This window comes from Dermochelys coriacea, chromosome 4, assembly GCF_009764565.3.
Source record: "Dermochelys coriacea isolate rDerCor1 chromosome 4, rDerCor1.pri.v4, whole genome shotgun sequence".
NCBI classification, from domain to species: Eukaryota; Metazoa; Chordata; order Testudines; family Dermochelyidae; genus Dermochelys; species Dermochelys coriacea.
In genome coordinates this window covers 101,139,590-101,155,912 of record NC_050071.1, presented here as the reverse complement: position 1 = coordinate 101,155,912, position 16,323 = coordinate 101,139,590, and the positions used below count along the sequence as shown (strand labels likewise).

The following is a 16,323-nucleotide window of genomic DNA, read 5'->3' as shown; positions in this document are numbered from 1 at the left end:
TAGATTTGAGTGATCAAGCACACAAGGTGCAATGATTTACTCATGCATTAAAATGACCACTCTCCTAATCTTTTTAATCAGTCTTTTTTTTTCAATACAAAAGCAAATAATAAATATTTATTTCAAAGAGAATAGTCCTGTTCCTATTTAAGTCAATGCAAAATATGGCATTGGAAGATACCATGGTGATAAGGATGGAATAGATTATATAGATAAAATCTATATTTACTGCCTTTTTTGATACACAGCTAGTTATGGTGAGCACAGCACCCAATCAAGGAACAAGGTTGTGTTCTAAACAGGTTAGCCTCACAATAATCAATGTCTAACTGACAATAATTCTGTTCAGGAATGGAATGCAAATGAAAGTGTCATGCACTGAGCTTATAATTAACATTCCTCTTTCAATCATCCGTGATTAATTGTATTATCAATTATCATGTGTCAGTATGATTGTTTTGTGAACTGCTTCACTGCAGATACACAAAAGACGCATGCTTTTAGTTTATGCCCAACCTAATACATTTGCGACTCCTCAATATATAGATTTGCATATCATGTGTTTTGCTTTTAATTTGCCACTGAAAGATTATAGAGCTTTAAAAAGCAAAGAATTTATAATGGAATAAAAGATTGAGATAAGTAAATGACTTCTGTGGAACAAGGGCCTTGTCACAGGAGAGGAGCATGCAAGACTAAAACCACCTCCTAAAAATCATTATTGTTTCCCAGAAGCACAAGTCCAGTGTTGAAAGTCTCACAATATTTGGTGGCTTTCTTAAAGCAGCAACTCTTGGAAGCATATGATTAGGTGAGAATCTTGAACTGACTCCTTTTTAAAATGAAAGTTTCTCATCCTCAGTTGTGCCAAAGGCTCAGAAACCTGAAGAAAGATAGAAACCTCGATCTTCTTTTTTAATTGTCATGATTTTAAGCCAATCTTATCATTTCTGAATGGTTGTAGTTGCCAATACTGCACATAGTGCTGGGAACTAGGTAATTCCTACACAACTGGTCACTCAGTTTTGCACAACCTGACAGGTTTTGGTTTTATCACTCATTTATTAAATTCCTAGGGAGGAAGAAAAAAAAAGTTGAATTCTAGTGTCTCAAATGCAGATTAACCAGGCAAACTGATTTACCTGCCAACTTTTGACTGTGCAGCCCATTCAATGGAAAGCTACTTACTCTACAGGAACTGGAGTTCTTTGAGAGATGTTGTCCATATGCACTTTCCATTATTGGTGCATTCGCTTGAGTCTGGAATCTTTCGCCAGCAGTACCCAGACTGTGTGCGTGCACCCTGAGTTCTCATGCTCTGCATCGAGGACATATAAGAGCAGAGTGCACCAGTGCTCCTCAGTTTCCTCTCAACTGCAGCATCTCATGGAGAAGGACTCCAGGGGTGAGGGGTGGTGGGTAAGTTGTGGAATGTGCATGTAGACAACACATCTCAGAGAACTCCTGTTACTGTACAGGTAAGTAACTTCCCATTCTCCTTCGTGTGGTTGTCCGTATGCACATTCCACTATTGCTTATTCCCAGGCAGTAACCTCAGAGTCTCCACTTTGACCACTTCATACTAAAAACTGTTAAAAATATCAAAACCATTAACTACTCAGTAGAAATTAGCTGGCAGTCGCACAGACTGCAAGCTCCCTCTCAAAGCCAGAGGCACTGAGAAGCACTGATGCACTCTGCCCTTATATGCCCTTGATGCAGAGCATGAGGATTCTCAGGGTGCACACACAGTGCCTGGTCCTGCTGGGTAAAGACCAGGGTGCATGCCAGGATACTGCTGGCTAAAGACTCTGGACTGAAGTGCATGAGGCACATGTGCACCAATAGTAGATAGGACAATCTTTCGTTCCTTGACTCCTGCAACCCAATTGCTATGTAACAATGTAGTATTTAAAGGTACAGTGCATTTAGACTACCTTAGATCCCACTGTCTTCTGAAGGCTATACTCCAGTGTATTAAAGCCATAGGTTATAAAGAAGTTCTGGAGTTACAAGGCTGTGTTATGCTAGAAAGTAGAAAACTGCCTTTTTCCTTTTTTCTCCATCTGTCCAAACTTTCAACACTTCAGAATAGAAGGTCATGTGAGGGTACTGCAAAACAAAGGTTCTCTAAAACCACCTATTTACTTAGTGATGGAGGAGACTTGGAAGAACAACATTTATTCTGTTCCAAGATTGTAGATAACTTGATTTTAAATCCTGATGTCTGCCAGTCATGCTGACGTTAATTTGGATGCCTACATTGCATTGTTGCTGGCTTGCAGCCCTCTTACAGCAAGCCTTAGGGATGGATAAGTTCCTAAAATAAATGGGCCTTTGTTCACCATTCACCGCTATTTTATATATGAATGAGGGATTTCAGAAGTATATAATCAATCCACCTTATACCTTAATACTGTATAGGTCACTTTGAGTTAATCTTCATGTTTTCTAGGGGCAGGTGTTGGGTCATGTAGATGTATTATTTTTTGCATAATTAGGTTCTGCTTTGTACTTGATATTTCTTGATTCTTGCTTGGAGTTCTCTGTGTTAATATTAAATACTGTAGATTCCCTTACAGAGCAATGTCCTGTATCTTTCAAGTTTCTCTAGACACATGAAGACCGTTGCTCACTTTCCATTACGTCTTTCAAAGCAGCCCTACCTCTTATAGAATGTACTGAATTGGAACTGGAGCTGTTTGCACTGTTTTTAGATGAATGGGATAGAAATATAAGATTTATTATCAGTTATTACATGTGCTTCATGCTCTGTCTGTCCCTCTGTGAGAGAGAGAGATGAACACAGGAAAGGAGTGAAATGACTTCAGGGTAAAGTCAAGGAACTGTAGTGGGAAACTTTCATTCTGATGCAGGCTTCAAAAGGGAGAATATTTGTATAGAGAAATGTAGTCAGTCAGTGTTTTCCTATGTTCTTTGCTGCACTGGAGAGACTTGTGGTTTTGACATCAGCATTTTCCCTCATTGCTCAATTTCTCTTTCTCTTTGATCATGAAGTCCTAATGTGTTTGGCATCAGCCTATTACCATGTAAATTATTGTGATGCTACCAGTTCAGCTGCATAACCTCACTTGCAGGGTCTAGTAGAAGGAAGAGAGATAGGAAGCCTTTGTATAAACACAGATATATTTGGTAATTAGCAAACCTGAACTGAAAACAAAAATCCACCTACCCTCCATATGGTTTCCCCCTTCCCTTAATAACTTTTCATAATATACTGAATACTTCCTCCTGTATGAAAGTCCCTCTTTGAAATCCAGAGCAGATTTTGAGATCTAGTAGCAAGAGAGTCTATGGAGGAAAAGAGGTTTTTGTATCTCCCCTGGCCAGATAGATTGTGAGTGGTATCATTGGCTGCTGCAGGGTAGCTCTCATGTATTTCCTGTCTCCATAAAGATCTGTGCTAGATTGTAGGTTGTTTGTAAAGGAAAAAGGAAGAGATGAAAAGGAAGTTATGCTGAAAGGTAGCTAGATACTGTGGCTGCACTGTGCTGAATGTGTACCAGGATGCTGTCTTTATGAGGCCACCTGCAGCATTAATACACAGCCTACATTAGTAAGATTTCAAGATACACTACAAATGTGATTAGTAGTGTGGCTTGTTAGGATATTAATATGTTATTCAGATACTTATATTAAAAACAAATAAACCCAGATGCTGCTAGAAAACTGATTTAACTCAAGTCCCATACGCAGTGTGGTATGTTTTCCTAATGCAGTTTAACACTTCCCTTCAGTAGGTAAGAAATAGGGCTGAAGAAAGATTACACTCCGTTCTTATAATTAAAGTGTAGGTACTTACTGTTTTTATTAAGGTTCTTTAATTTATAATTCTGTTCAAGCTCAGAACTGACAGATGAAAATTAATACATTCTGCTGCTTCCATTTACTTCCTCTTAGAGTTCTCATGACCCCCCCCCCCAAAAAACATAACACATACAAGAAGAGGTAACACTGTCCAATTTCACTGCATAGCCTAGTTCAGGGATCGGCAGCCTTTCAGAAGTGGTGTGCTGAATCTTCATTTATTCACTCTAATTTAAGGTTTCACGTGCCAGTAATACATTTTAACATTTTTAGAAGGTCTCTTTCTATAAGTCTTTAATATATAACTAAACTATTGTTGTATGTAAAGTAAATAAGGTTTTTAAAATATTTAAGAAGCTTCATTTAAAATTAAATTAAAATGCAGAGCCCCCCAGACCAGTGGCCAGGACCTGGGCAGTGTGAGTGCGATTGAAAATCAGCTCACATGCCGCCTTTGGCATGTGTGACATAGGTTGCCTACCCCGGCCTAGCTTATAAATAACTTAAATATGTACTGGATGTCTCGGGTGATAACTCACCAACCAGGGCAATTGATCTAGCTAGTGAAACACACGATTGTCACTTAAATAATTGAATAATAATGGGTCCTGATGTATTGTGACAGGTTCTCCCCGGGATGCCACCTGGAACTACCACTGAGCCTGCCTGACACACCAGCCTGGGCTCCCTTTACACTGTATTGTTGTGACAGGCCCTCAAGCCCCCTCCAGCATATGTATAGGTAGTGACACACCCAGCTGCAGCTACATACAGATGCTGAGATCAACTCTTTATGGGAAGGCTCAGCTAAGGCACCTCCCAGTTCCTAAGGCATGCACTCAACTCTGGAGTGTAAACCCAAAATTATACCGTCTTGCGCTGCACAGGGAACTGTACAGTGTAAGCTCATGAAATTCACCCCCTCCCTCAATGTGGAAAGGAATATATACAGCTTTCTGCTCCAAGTAATAACTCACACACACACTGGTTTTAGACAAAACAAAAACAAGTTTAACAACTACAAAAGATAGATTCTAAGTGATTATAAGGATAGCAAACAAATCAAAGCAGATTACTTAGCAAATAAAACAAAAAAGCAAACTAAGCTTAATATACTAAAGAAATTAGATATGAGTAGCAAATTCTCACCCTAAATGATGATTTAAGCTGGCTGGAGGCTCTTAAGGCTCTTCACTTGCTTGCAGCTTAAAACCCAGGTATTCCTTCCACAGGCTAGAATTCCCTCTAGCCTGTGTTCAGCCCTTCTCCCCCAGTTCAGTCCTTGTTTCTCAGGTGTTTCCAAGCATCTCCTTTGGGCAGGGAGTCAGTGAAGAACCACATGATGTCACTCCCCTTCCTTAAATAGCTTTTGCATGTGGCAGGAACCCTTTAACTCCAACTTTAGTTCCCATGGCTTTCAGTGAAAAAACACTGGTATTCCAAGATGGAGTCCAATACCAGCTGACTTGGTCACATGTCCCTGTAGGGTCATAGCAGCAATGAGTCAGAGGCTGTTTATAGTGTCCTCAGGAAGGCTCCCCTGTGGGAGATTAGCATCTTCTAAGACCTATCCTTTTCCTAATGGCCCTGCCCAGCCAGCCATCTAGACTGATTGCCTTCTGCCTAGTGGGCATTCCGCAGGTGTAAACACATTTGTAATAGGTGCATAGACAATATTCCTAACTTCAGATACCAAAATGATACATGCATACAAATAGGATAATCATATTCAGTGAATCATAATCTTTTCAGTGATATCTTACATGACCTCTCTTGCATAAAATAATCATAGTTATGCCATAATCATATCATAATAATATTGCTATGAAGAATATGGGGCATAATGCCACATGTATATCTAATGCTTTAGAAAAAATCACAGCCCACTACACAACACATGCATGTGTGCACATGTGCACATTCGCTCTCTCTTACATGTGGCTATTTATACACTATTTTGGCAGAACAGGAGAAGGAACTCCTTTACATAGCATTGCTCAGTTCATGCCCTTGAAGTATATGACTTAGCTAGCATAGCTGAAAATACAGTTCCTACATAAAATATATGAATATCTGATCCTTTCAAAAATCTCACACACTGTGTGTCTTATTGACTTCCTCTGATGCAGATTCCATGTATTAAAGAAATGTTTCTTTTTCAGTGTAAAACTTTTACAAAAGTTCTGTTTCCCCTTTCAGTGTAAGGTACTGTTAAAAAAAGTGTTTAACTATAAAACACAATTACAAAAATGTCTGATTGGTGAATATTTCTAGCCTCTTGATCTCTACAGTGTATGAAGTTGTTATCCTTTTGAAATTTTACTGTTGTATTATTCTTATCAAAAGATGTGCTTGTTTTATGTACTTTTGGTTTTTCTTTGTTTTCACAGATATGCTCTTTCTTCAGGGATCAGAGGTTATATTTAAAGTGGCTTTAAGTCTGTTGGGAAGTCACAAACCCTTGATTCTGCAACATGAGAACTTAGAAACCATAGTGGATTTTATTAAAAGCATTCTCCCAAACCTGGGCTTGGTACAGATGGAAAAGACCATTAATCAAGTATGAGACAATCTGAACATTTACCTATTATCAAGAGAAATGATGTTCTTATTAACAGAAGTTAGGAGTAGTAGTATTCTTTTGTAAAATCACAATGAAGAAAAGTGCTTGTGCTATTCCTAGTTGAGAATAGGTTATTAATTGTAGTTTGGAATACGTTAAAGAAACTTTCGAACCATATTACTTATACAGTACCTGGGCATCCTTACATATTAGTTAGTCATCATTAATTACATTTACAGTTCTGATTTTCAGTAAGTGTATTTAATTGATTTTCATTTTGTTGGCAATAATACTGTATCCCATGTACAGTGCATTCTACAGGATAGGGAATAAGATAGACTGAATGTATACTAGACTTATCCATTTCCAGAGTCTGATTCTCCACATCTAATTTCAGAAGAAAAAAATAGCTTTACAAGAGCCTCATGCATGTTAACTTTTCTTACCCATGCCATAGACTTCTCTTTGTTGATTATATCTGCTCTGCCAAGTTTGTTAATACATAGCAAAATGCTGTGGAACAGCAAACTTGTCTTCCAGACAGAGGAGATGGGATGGTGCAGTCTCCTGCATTCAGTCATAGTACTGGGAAGCATTGAGTGATCCCTTAAGATGGCAGTTATTCTACTGGGGCAGAAATGATGAAACACTACTGTGATAAAAGGTAGTTCTAACACATGCACGGTGTAATCTCATTTATCCAAATCTCTTCACTGTCCCTCAGATGCTCTCTGTTATCCAAATCTCTTCCCTGTCCCTCAGATGCTCTCTGTAGCAAGTACCTCACACTATCTCATGCTGGGGGACGAGGAAGGGATTGGGATAATGTGGCGGTCTGGATAATAGAGAAGAGACCCGCAGTCAGCATTGCAAAGAGGCGGACGAGACTCCGGGGGCAGAGGAGGCCACCTTGCTGCTGAATGACTCCTGTGGCAGCCAGGGAAATCTGTAGCCTCGCTGTCACAGGAGTGAGGGAGCAGGGTCATAAAAGCAGAGGTCTTCCTGCGCTTCTTCAGGGCCAGTGACACCTGTTCCCAGAAGGTGCCGGGGGACCTATGCCGGTGGGGTGGCTATGGTTCTGGTGGGATAGAGCAGAGACAACTCCCCCCAGCCTGGACTGCAAGGAGGAGGAGGTGGCTCCTGCCCCATCAATTAGCCGAAGTCCTGATTAGCTGAATAAAATCCATGTCACCCATGCTGTTTGGATAATCAGGAGTATACTGTATTTGTGGGTCTGTAAAGAACATGGATAACCCGTGTTTGCAGTGGTCTGCATAGAGACCCTATTATCCTGAAAATGACCTGGCTGTGGCAACTGATTCACAGTGAGGGGAAATACAGATGGCAAGTATTGCTATTTTATTATCTGTATTGCTGTAGCGCCTAGGAGCTTAATCATGGACCAGGACCTCCTTGTGCTAGGTGCTGTACAAACACAGAACAGAAATGTGGTGACTTGTTCCCCAAAACATGGTGAAGTTCACTCTGCGGTTGGAGCTGCATTTGCCTGTCCATAGGTAGCCCTGGGGGGTGAGAAGTGAGAGTAGCCTTCAAACCAGAAGGATCCATGGTGAAAGCACTACAATCCTGCAGAATGGCTTTCCATTTGCTGGCAGCAATGCTCCTTTAAAACAAATAGGCTTATTAAACTAGCTAAGGATTTTTCCCAACACTTATTATCAGAGAAAGGTGGGCAAAATTGGAGGGGATTGGGGTCTATGGGGGAAGGACATTAAAAGTGTTGGTACTCTATGGAGGGGTAGATTATGTACAGTGCACAAAGGCCAGAGTACAGGGCTGTACACAGAGACCTATGTTTAGGTGATGTGAGGGAAACTTCTAGGTCTGAGCAGAAGCGACGGGGTATTTTGCCCTGCGTTCAAACTGCTCTAGTTTCAGAGCAGGCAGGTAAAATGACCTGAGGACTGAACAGCTGCTCTCCTTTGATAAGGACTGCTGCTAGAGAGAGCAGCTGATTGATAGCAGCTTCTACAAGGCTACTAGGCAAATCCGTATCCTCCCACCTCCCCCAGTTGTAGCCTGTGGCTTTCATGCCATAACTTGCTCTAAGTTGGTTAGCTTTTAGGTGAAATTTTTGATTTGCCTAACGTTCTGTCCTTTTGGAGTTGATGCTTTGGTTATGATAACAGGGACTTTCCTCCCCTCTCTGAGTGCAAAGGAGTTTGGAAGACAGCGGTCATGACAAAATTAACAGTTTGGCTTGCAGAATTGCATAGGCTGATTCTGAAACAACTGTGTGTTATCTGCAGAATCTTTCATTTTCATAGAAAATGGAAATCCCATACATGTAAATGAAAAATAGGAAGAATAGTAAGAAGCCAATGAGGCTGCCTCAGGAGCTCTTTAATGACATGAAAATCAAAACAGAATCCTACAAAAAGTGGAAATGTGAACAGATTGCTACACATGAGTACAAAGATAGCAAAGCATATAAGGACAAAATCAGAAAGGGTAAGGCACAACATGAGTTATACCTTGCAAGGAACATAAAAAGCAATAAGAAGAGGTTCCATAAATACATTGGGAGCAAGGGAAAGCTGAAGGAAAGTGTAGATCCTCTACTTAGTGGGGAAGGAGAGCTAATGGTGCCATCAAAAAGCTGAGGTGTTGAATTCCTATTTTGCTTCAGTCTTTATAATAAAGTAAAATGTGACCAGATTCTTAACACAGTTAATGTTAACAGCAAGGGGGAAGGAACACAAGCCAAAATAGGGAAAGAAAAGGTTAAAGAATATTTAGATAAGTTAGATTTATACATCTAACAGCAGAGGCTTATGAAATTCACCCTAGAGTACTTGACGAACTAGCTGATTCAATCTCAGAACTGTTAGTGATTATCTTCAAGATCTCATGGAGGATGGTCCCAGAGGACTGGAGAAGGGCAAACACTGTATCTGTTCTTTTTAAAAGGGAACAAAGAAGTGCCAGGGAATTATAGACCAGTCAACCAAACTTGGATACATGGGAAGATACTGGAACAAGTTATTAAACAATCAGTTTGTAAACACCTAGAGGATAATAGGATAATACGTAATAGCCAACGTGTATTTGTCAAGAAAAATTTATGCCAAACCAACCTCACATCCTTCTTTGACAGGGTTACTAGCCTAGTGGATCGGGGGGGAAACTGTAGGTATACCTTGATTTTAGTAAGGCTTTGACACAGTCCCACATGACAGTCTCATAAGCAAACTAGGGGAAGTTGTCTAGATGAAATTACTGTAAGATGGGTTGAAAGACCATACTCAAATAGTAGATATCAATGATTTGCTGTCAAACGGGGAGGCTATATCTAGTGGGTCCGGCATAGATCTGGCCTTGGTCCGATACTATTCAATATTTTCATTAATTACTTGAATAATGGAGTGGAGAGTATGCTTATAAAATTTGCAGATAACACCAAGCTGGGAGAGGTTGCAAGCACTTTGGAGGACAAGATTAGAATTCAAAATGACCTTGATAAATTGGAGAATTGGTTTGAAATCAACAAGATGAAATTCAATAAAGTACTACATTTAGGGAGGAAAAATCAAATGCACAACTACAAAATGGGGAATAACTGCCTAGGCAGCAGTACTGACCAAAAGGATCTGGGGGTTATAGTGGGTCACAAATTGAATATGAGTCAACAGTGTGATGCAGCTTCTAAAAAGGCTAATATAATTCTGAAGTATGTTAACAGGAGTGTCATATGTAAGACATGGGAGGTACTTGTCCTGCTCCACTCAGCACTGGTGAGGCCTCAGCTGGAGCATGGTGTCCAGTCTGGGTGCCAAACTTTAGGAAATATGTGGACAAATTGGAGAGAGGTCCAGAGGAGAGCAGCAAAACATTAAAAGTTTTAGAAAATCTGACCTGTAAATTTAAAAAAAACCCTGGGTTTGTTTAGTCTTGGGAAAAGAACACTAAGGGGGGGACTTATAACAATCTTCAAATATGTTAAGGGCTGCTGTAAAGAAGATGGTGTCGGGGATAATCTATGTATTCTTGGTCCTGTTTCTTGAGGTTCCCTCTAATCCTATGTTTCTATGATTCTGTGATTTACTTGTACCTAAACTATGTTTGAGATCCAGTCTTTAATGTTCAGAAGCCCAAATATTTACACTCATGCTGCAATAAAACTATTAGGGATCATTTTAATAGTGTGAGTAATAAACAGGTAATACGAATTCTAAGGTTGTTACAGGCGTTTTATTCAGCTGATACCTTCTTAAATTATGTTCCTCCTGTAGCAATGAAAACTTTACCCTTGTATCCCAAAGAAAAGGAGGGAAACAGGCAATATTTCTCATTACTTCAATGAGTATCTCAAATGGGAATTGACTTTTGACTCCTTTCCAAGAGAAATATGACATACGAAGTTAAAATAAGGAACAACTGATTAACTTCAGTACTTGGGGTATTTTCCTGGTGTAACTTTATGGAGTGACTCAATTTTAGTTTTCCATTTGTTTCTATGATTTGACATTTGTGTCATTCTCATTTCATCTTTTCATTGCATTCAGTAAGGTAGTTCAGGGACCTTAGAGTAATATGATCTACCACTTAGCTTTCCTGGAAAATTGGAAAGCAGATATACTAAGACCACAAGCAGAGGGGAGAGCATTATAGTATTTCTTTCCTCTGGCTCTCTCTCAATGTACTTCACGTTATTTGTCTGCCTTTAAAGTATAAGGTCTCTTTAGCAGGGTGTGGCTCAATATTTGTCTTGATAAGGACTGAGGATACTGTCAATGATTAACAGCTAGTGATTAAAAATAGAATTCTGCTCCAACATGGTTTAATGTTTCCTCTATGAAATCCTTTGAAGTAATGATAGAACTTTAATATTTCTTCAGACACTAAAAATGTTGTTATATAACAAGGTCAGAAATAGGTGAAGTAGTTTGCACACACAGTACTTTTCATGTGAAGCTTTTGCTGTGCTATACAAAGGTAGATAGGTATTATCTACATTTTACATGTGTGGTGGCTGAGACATAAAGGGGTTTGAGCTACAGTTTTCAAAAGTGACACCCAAATTTGGATACCTCCATTTTTGGATGCCCAACCTGACTTAAGTTTGGTACCTAAAAATGGAAATACCAAAAATGGTGGCCACTTTTTGAAAACTTTGATAAAAGTGACCTCTCAAAGTCATACAACAAGTTAATGTCTGAATTTGAAATGAACTCATGTCTGACTCCTGTGCGTGTCCTCTACCTATTGGACATCACTGCCTCAAGACTATGGGACATAAGCTATAAAAATCTACACCATAAAAATAAACCAACAGAATTTTATATGATTCTCTTGATCTTCATAGCATCTAATACCATCATGTATATAACAGGTATTTGAAATGGATATCTCCAAGCAGTTGCAAGCTTACGAAGTTGAATACCATGTGCTTCAGGATGAGTTGATAGATTCGTCTCTCAGTGACAATCAGAGAATGGATAAGTTGGAGAAGGCAAACACTAGTTTGAGAAAACAGAACTTTGATCTACTGGAGGAGTTGCAGGTACAGTTTATATTTCCATCTAATGAGCCATTGACACCGTTGTTTGTTCATACTTTCAGAAGAGACCATTGTATAGAGGAGACACGGGCCAGATTTGATCCAGGTTAAGGCATAACTGAAATCACTGTCTTCAGTATTTACTATTTACAGTTGGTACCAGATGGACTTACCAGTATTTAAAACCTTTTAAGTTTGTCTGGGGCAGAGGTTCCCAAATGTAGGGCTTTCTGGTGGCCTGTGGAAAGCTGGCTGGAGTCACATGATGCTGGCTCACTTCAGTTAATGAAGTTTAGCAGCTGGAGAAGACAGTTAAAGATACATTCATGCAGTCTTAACATTATTTTCGCATTTAAGCAATTGCTGTAGTCAGACAGTCACAAATGGGAGAGATGTCTATGAGACATATTCTCTATTAAGAGATGATCCTTGTTATGAGAGAGTTTGAGAACCCATGTTCCAGGATGATTAGAAACACATGAAATAGTACATCTTGATATCCAGTGTCTGACCTCAGTCCATTCAATTTGCAGTTGTCGATGGCTGCTTCAAAACTTGCCCTCTGTGGGATGAGAGAGACAAGGCAGCTCTTCAGAGATGGTATGCTTGGTCTCTGAAGGAGCTGATCCACTCCGAACTTCACAGGGCTCCTTCTTTCTGTCTGATCTGCAAAGAAACATTTTAATACAACTTCTGAGTACATGGGTAGTTGGAAGGGAATTGGGGGTAAGAGATGGGCTATATATTTAGATTTTCAAGCCTCTTGGATCAAAAACAAAAACTTGGAAGCTAGATGACACAGTACGTAAGATAGAATACGGGCCTTTGGATGCTTATTCAAATTCAACTCAGCTTGGTAAAATGTAACCTCTAGGCACAGGAAAATAGTGGAAGGTTTTTTCCTCAGTCATTGGCAGACACATTTTTTCCTTCTGAGTCATGATGTTTCTGCCCCTTGATACCTATGGAGTGTAATTTTGTAGTGAGTAGAGCCCTTAATAGTGATGCTATTCTTAATTAAATAGATCTATTAGCTAATTATTTGTAGATTTAACTTTTAATCTTCTCTGCTCTATATTATATTCTAGGTTTAATCACACTAGTGCCTAAACAATAAATATTAGAAAGAGAGAGAGAGAGAGAAAATATATTGTTGTCTGTAGACAATACTATTTATAAGTAATACTAAGTTTGTGGAAGTAGCAGTACTTACACTTTAATTCAGTGTGTGTTTTCTACATAATTGGAAAATCTATTGTAAACATGACCTATCTCAGTAGGACCTTTTAAAAGCCTCAAGGACTGAGGAGAACTGTCTGTAAGCTCCACTGGTTTCACAGTTTTTAGGAAATTCTTGTTTTCTTTTCCCACTTCAGGTGGCAAATGGAAAGATCCAAAACCTAGAAGCTACAGTAGAAATTTTACTGAACAACGAGTGCAAATTGAAGCAATCCATTCTTACTCTAGAGCTGGAGAGGAAAGCTTTGCTGCAGACAGTGGAAGATCTACGCATGCAGACAGGCAGCCCAGGTGGAAAACATCTATTTACCAGGCAAGAGTGCATGGATGCCAACTGACAGCTACAATTGTAATGGAGCAGACAAGTTCCACAAAGGGAAGAACTGTTTTTTTACTGTCATCACTGGGATTTGACACCATCTTCTTAGCATTGTCCATGCCTTACTGTAGCCGACTGAGGGAATGGGAGTGTCTGCAAAAATATGAGAAGCACGTTTCTCAGGGAGGAGACTCTTGCTTGGTAACTTACAGAATTATTATGAACTATAAAATATGCAATATAACGATGGGCAGGAAAAATTTATCTTTCATTAAATAACATATGTACACTCCAGATACAATGTACTGTAAATATTTGGACTCATGGACTCTTCCATAAGTGCTTCTAAACCTAAGTGCTTCATATTGATTATGTGTGTTCCTCTTTCTATTTAGAAAACTCCACATTAAATAGCATGTCCTGTAAAAGGCTGGAGAATTACAGCAGTGAAAAGCTTCTGAACTGACTGCCTTTTTGGGGTTACACAGTATTAGCATTCACAGATAGGTTTGTGATCATACTAGATAGATTTCTGAGGGTGTAATTCCCCTGCGGCTTGGCTGGGTTCCACTAGTCATCTTATTAAGGCCTCTGATAACTGCTTTGTGTGCTTAAAGGTGTTAACTTAGTGGACCCTGGAGAGCTGGACTTGGTTGTACGTAACAATAATTGTGGGGCATTTTTCCATCAGTTTTTATAAAACATACTGTTTTAATACGTTTTGGTTTGACATCCATTGTTTTAGTACTGTTGATTGACATGATCTGATAAATGTATCATTGAAGGTAACTGAATTTTACTTTCTCAACAGAATACACTGACATTATCATGGTAGAGTCTGTCACTGTCACAGCATTGTAGTGGATTTATCATCATACCTAAAGGGGTCATTTTATTTATTTCTGATCTGCTGTGTGATGTCAGACAGCCTCTTTCAGGGAACCGAATGCCTGCTGATTTCATTTGATACTCAGTGCCTGTCCACCCTTTGGAGAAGAACAATGTTTAAGACTTTTTCTCCAAAATGGTGGAGGCACTTCAAAGCTTGATTTTGTGCCAGACATACTTAAATTGCTTTATAAAGGATATTGGGCTAAAGTATGAATTAGGACCGTGGCCTATTTACAATGCCTCTTTTGAGGAAGATTACACATTTTAAAAAGTTCACTTTTCTGTAAAATACAATGAAAGTAGTTTTTTGGCCAGTTAAAGCACCACTTTTTCAACTACAGATGCAATAATATCTAAGGAGATCCAGTTAACTTGTTGCTGTTTAATTAGACCAAAGAGTATCACAAATTTGTTCTTCCCCAAACTCAGTGTTACAGATATCAACTTGCTGCTATAGTGGAGATTACTATTTCAGATGTGAGTTTCCTAAGTTGTCAATTTCTTATTCTTAAAGTATTAGGGCACATTTATTTCTCTAATCCACAATGTGGTGGAAGATCTTTTATCTTCATGCATGTTTCTCTATGGCACATTCTGCTTGCAGCTATAATGTGCATCTCTGATGCGAATCAAGTCCCACCATGTGGATTAAAGTGGAGAATTTACTCTTTAGTTTCTAAACTACAGATTGACTCCTGTAATTTCTTAGATGTGGCTAGTTCTCCAAATCCACGCTGTTTGCTTAGAGTCTAAATTCCATACAAGCCAGACATTACAAATCTCTTCACCTCTTGTGTTTTGTTTTTGAATTGAGAAACCATACAGAAGCTCACACTTCACATTTTAAAATCTCTTTACATCGTACTCTTTTACAGTTTGAGGGCGAAGTTATGTTGCATTTGGACATCTTGGAGCCATTACTCATACATTGGCTTTTTACATTAAACAAAAGAGCAACAGAGAAAAGTTAATGATCCATGCCAAAATTTATGTTTGCACGTTTTGTTACATCTAAGAACAAAAACAAAGTTCTCTGTGTGATAGTTCAGAAGCTAATATGTTAAGAGTTTCCCTGAGATCACAGTAGGATTTTTAAATAGTTATTAATGAAAACTGATGGACATTAAACTTTTTTAGACACACTAAGAACCCCAGTTCTGAACTTGGGACCTGCGTCTGTATCTCTTGGCTCGGGTTGTATATTTTTGGTATGACTCAAGGAGTGTAGTAATTTGGCTCGTGTTCTCCTTCTTTCCCAGTGTCAGTGGAGGAAAGCCTCTGGCCCAAAGACTTTTTCAATAATATATTTTCCTTCAGACAATATGATGCTGAGTTGAAATGGGGGCTAGAATAACTCTTCCCATAGGAAAGTGTGGGTCAGTAGGTAGGAATCAGTTTTCAGTCTCAAGTGTCCACATGTTTGTGACAGTTTGATTTTGCCAAGAAGTAGAGCTTTCCGGGGTGAAACCTGTCCCTGTACAAATGCACCCGATTTTGCTAAACTTGCAAGTACCCCACCTGACTGACACACTGAGGCCCAGGCCATCCCCAGTACAGGATCTGAGCATTAATGGGACAACTGCATTAGGATCTTCCCTTGCTTACATGGAATCAGATGGGTGTACCGTTTCTATGGAATCATTTTCCTGCCTTTTCTGCCCTGTGCCACTAGATCTCAAGGGGGGGCAGGATGGAAAAGTGTGGAGTAACGGAGGTGCCCTGCTCCAAGTCTCCAACCCTTGCAAAGCCCAGGCGTTTCCATGCATAAATGAGAGAGAAGTAATACAGCTTGTATGACACCCCTGACACACACCTTCAGGTCCCCTCTGCTCCTGGTGACTCTATCAATAGCAGTATAGTTCTGTGTTGCCAGGGGGAGAGGATCCTGAACTATCCCTACAGGCTGGCTGCTGTATCAGAACAGAAGGCAGCTCCCTTACCTGTAGTTTACAGATACTAGCG

General features: G+C 39.5%; 1 protein-coding gene across 4 annotated transcripts in view; it reads left to right on the top strand.

Annotated features, from left to right (window-relative positions):
* Nucleotides 1–14,200, top strand: part of TBC1D1 (TBC1 domain family member 1) — a 193,722-nt gene extending 179,522 nt beyond the window's left edge. For all 4 annotated transcript variants that reach the window (XM_038398839.2, XM_043513971.1, XM_043513970.1 and 1 more), the window contains 3 exons: nucleotides 6,219–6,388; nucleotides 11,745–11,915; nucleotides 13,289–14,200. In XM_038398839.2, coding sequence (XP_038254767.1) covers nucleotides 6,219–6,388; nucleotides 11,745–11,915; nucleotides 13,289–13,489 — 542 coding nt within the window. In that variant the 3' untranslated portion in view covers nucleotides 13,490–14,200. The remainder of the gene's footprint in view (nucleotides 1–6,218; nucleotides 6,389–11,744; nucleotides 11,916–13,288) is intronic.
* Nucleotides 14,201–16,323: the final 2,123 nt, after the last annotated feature.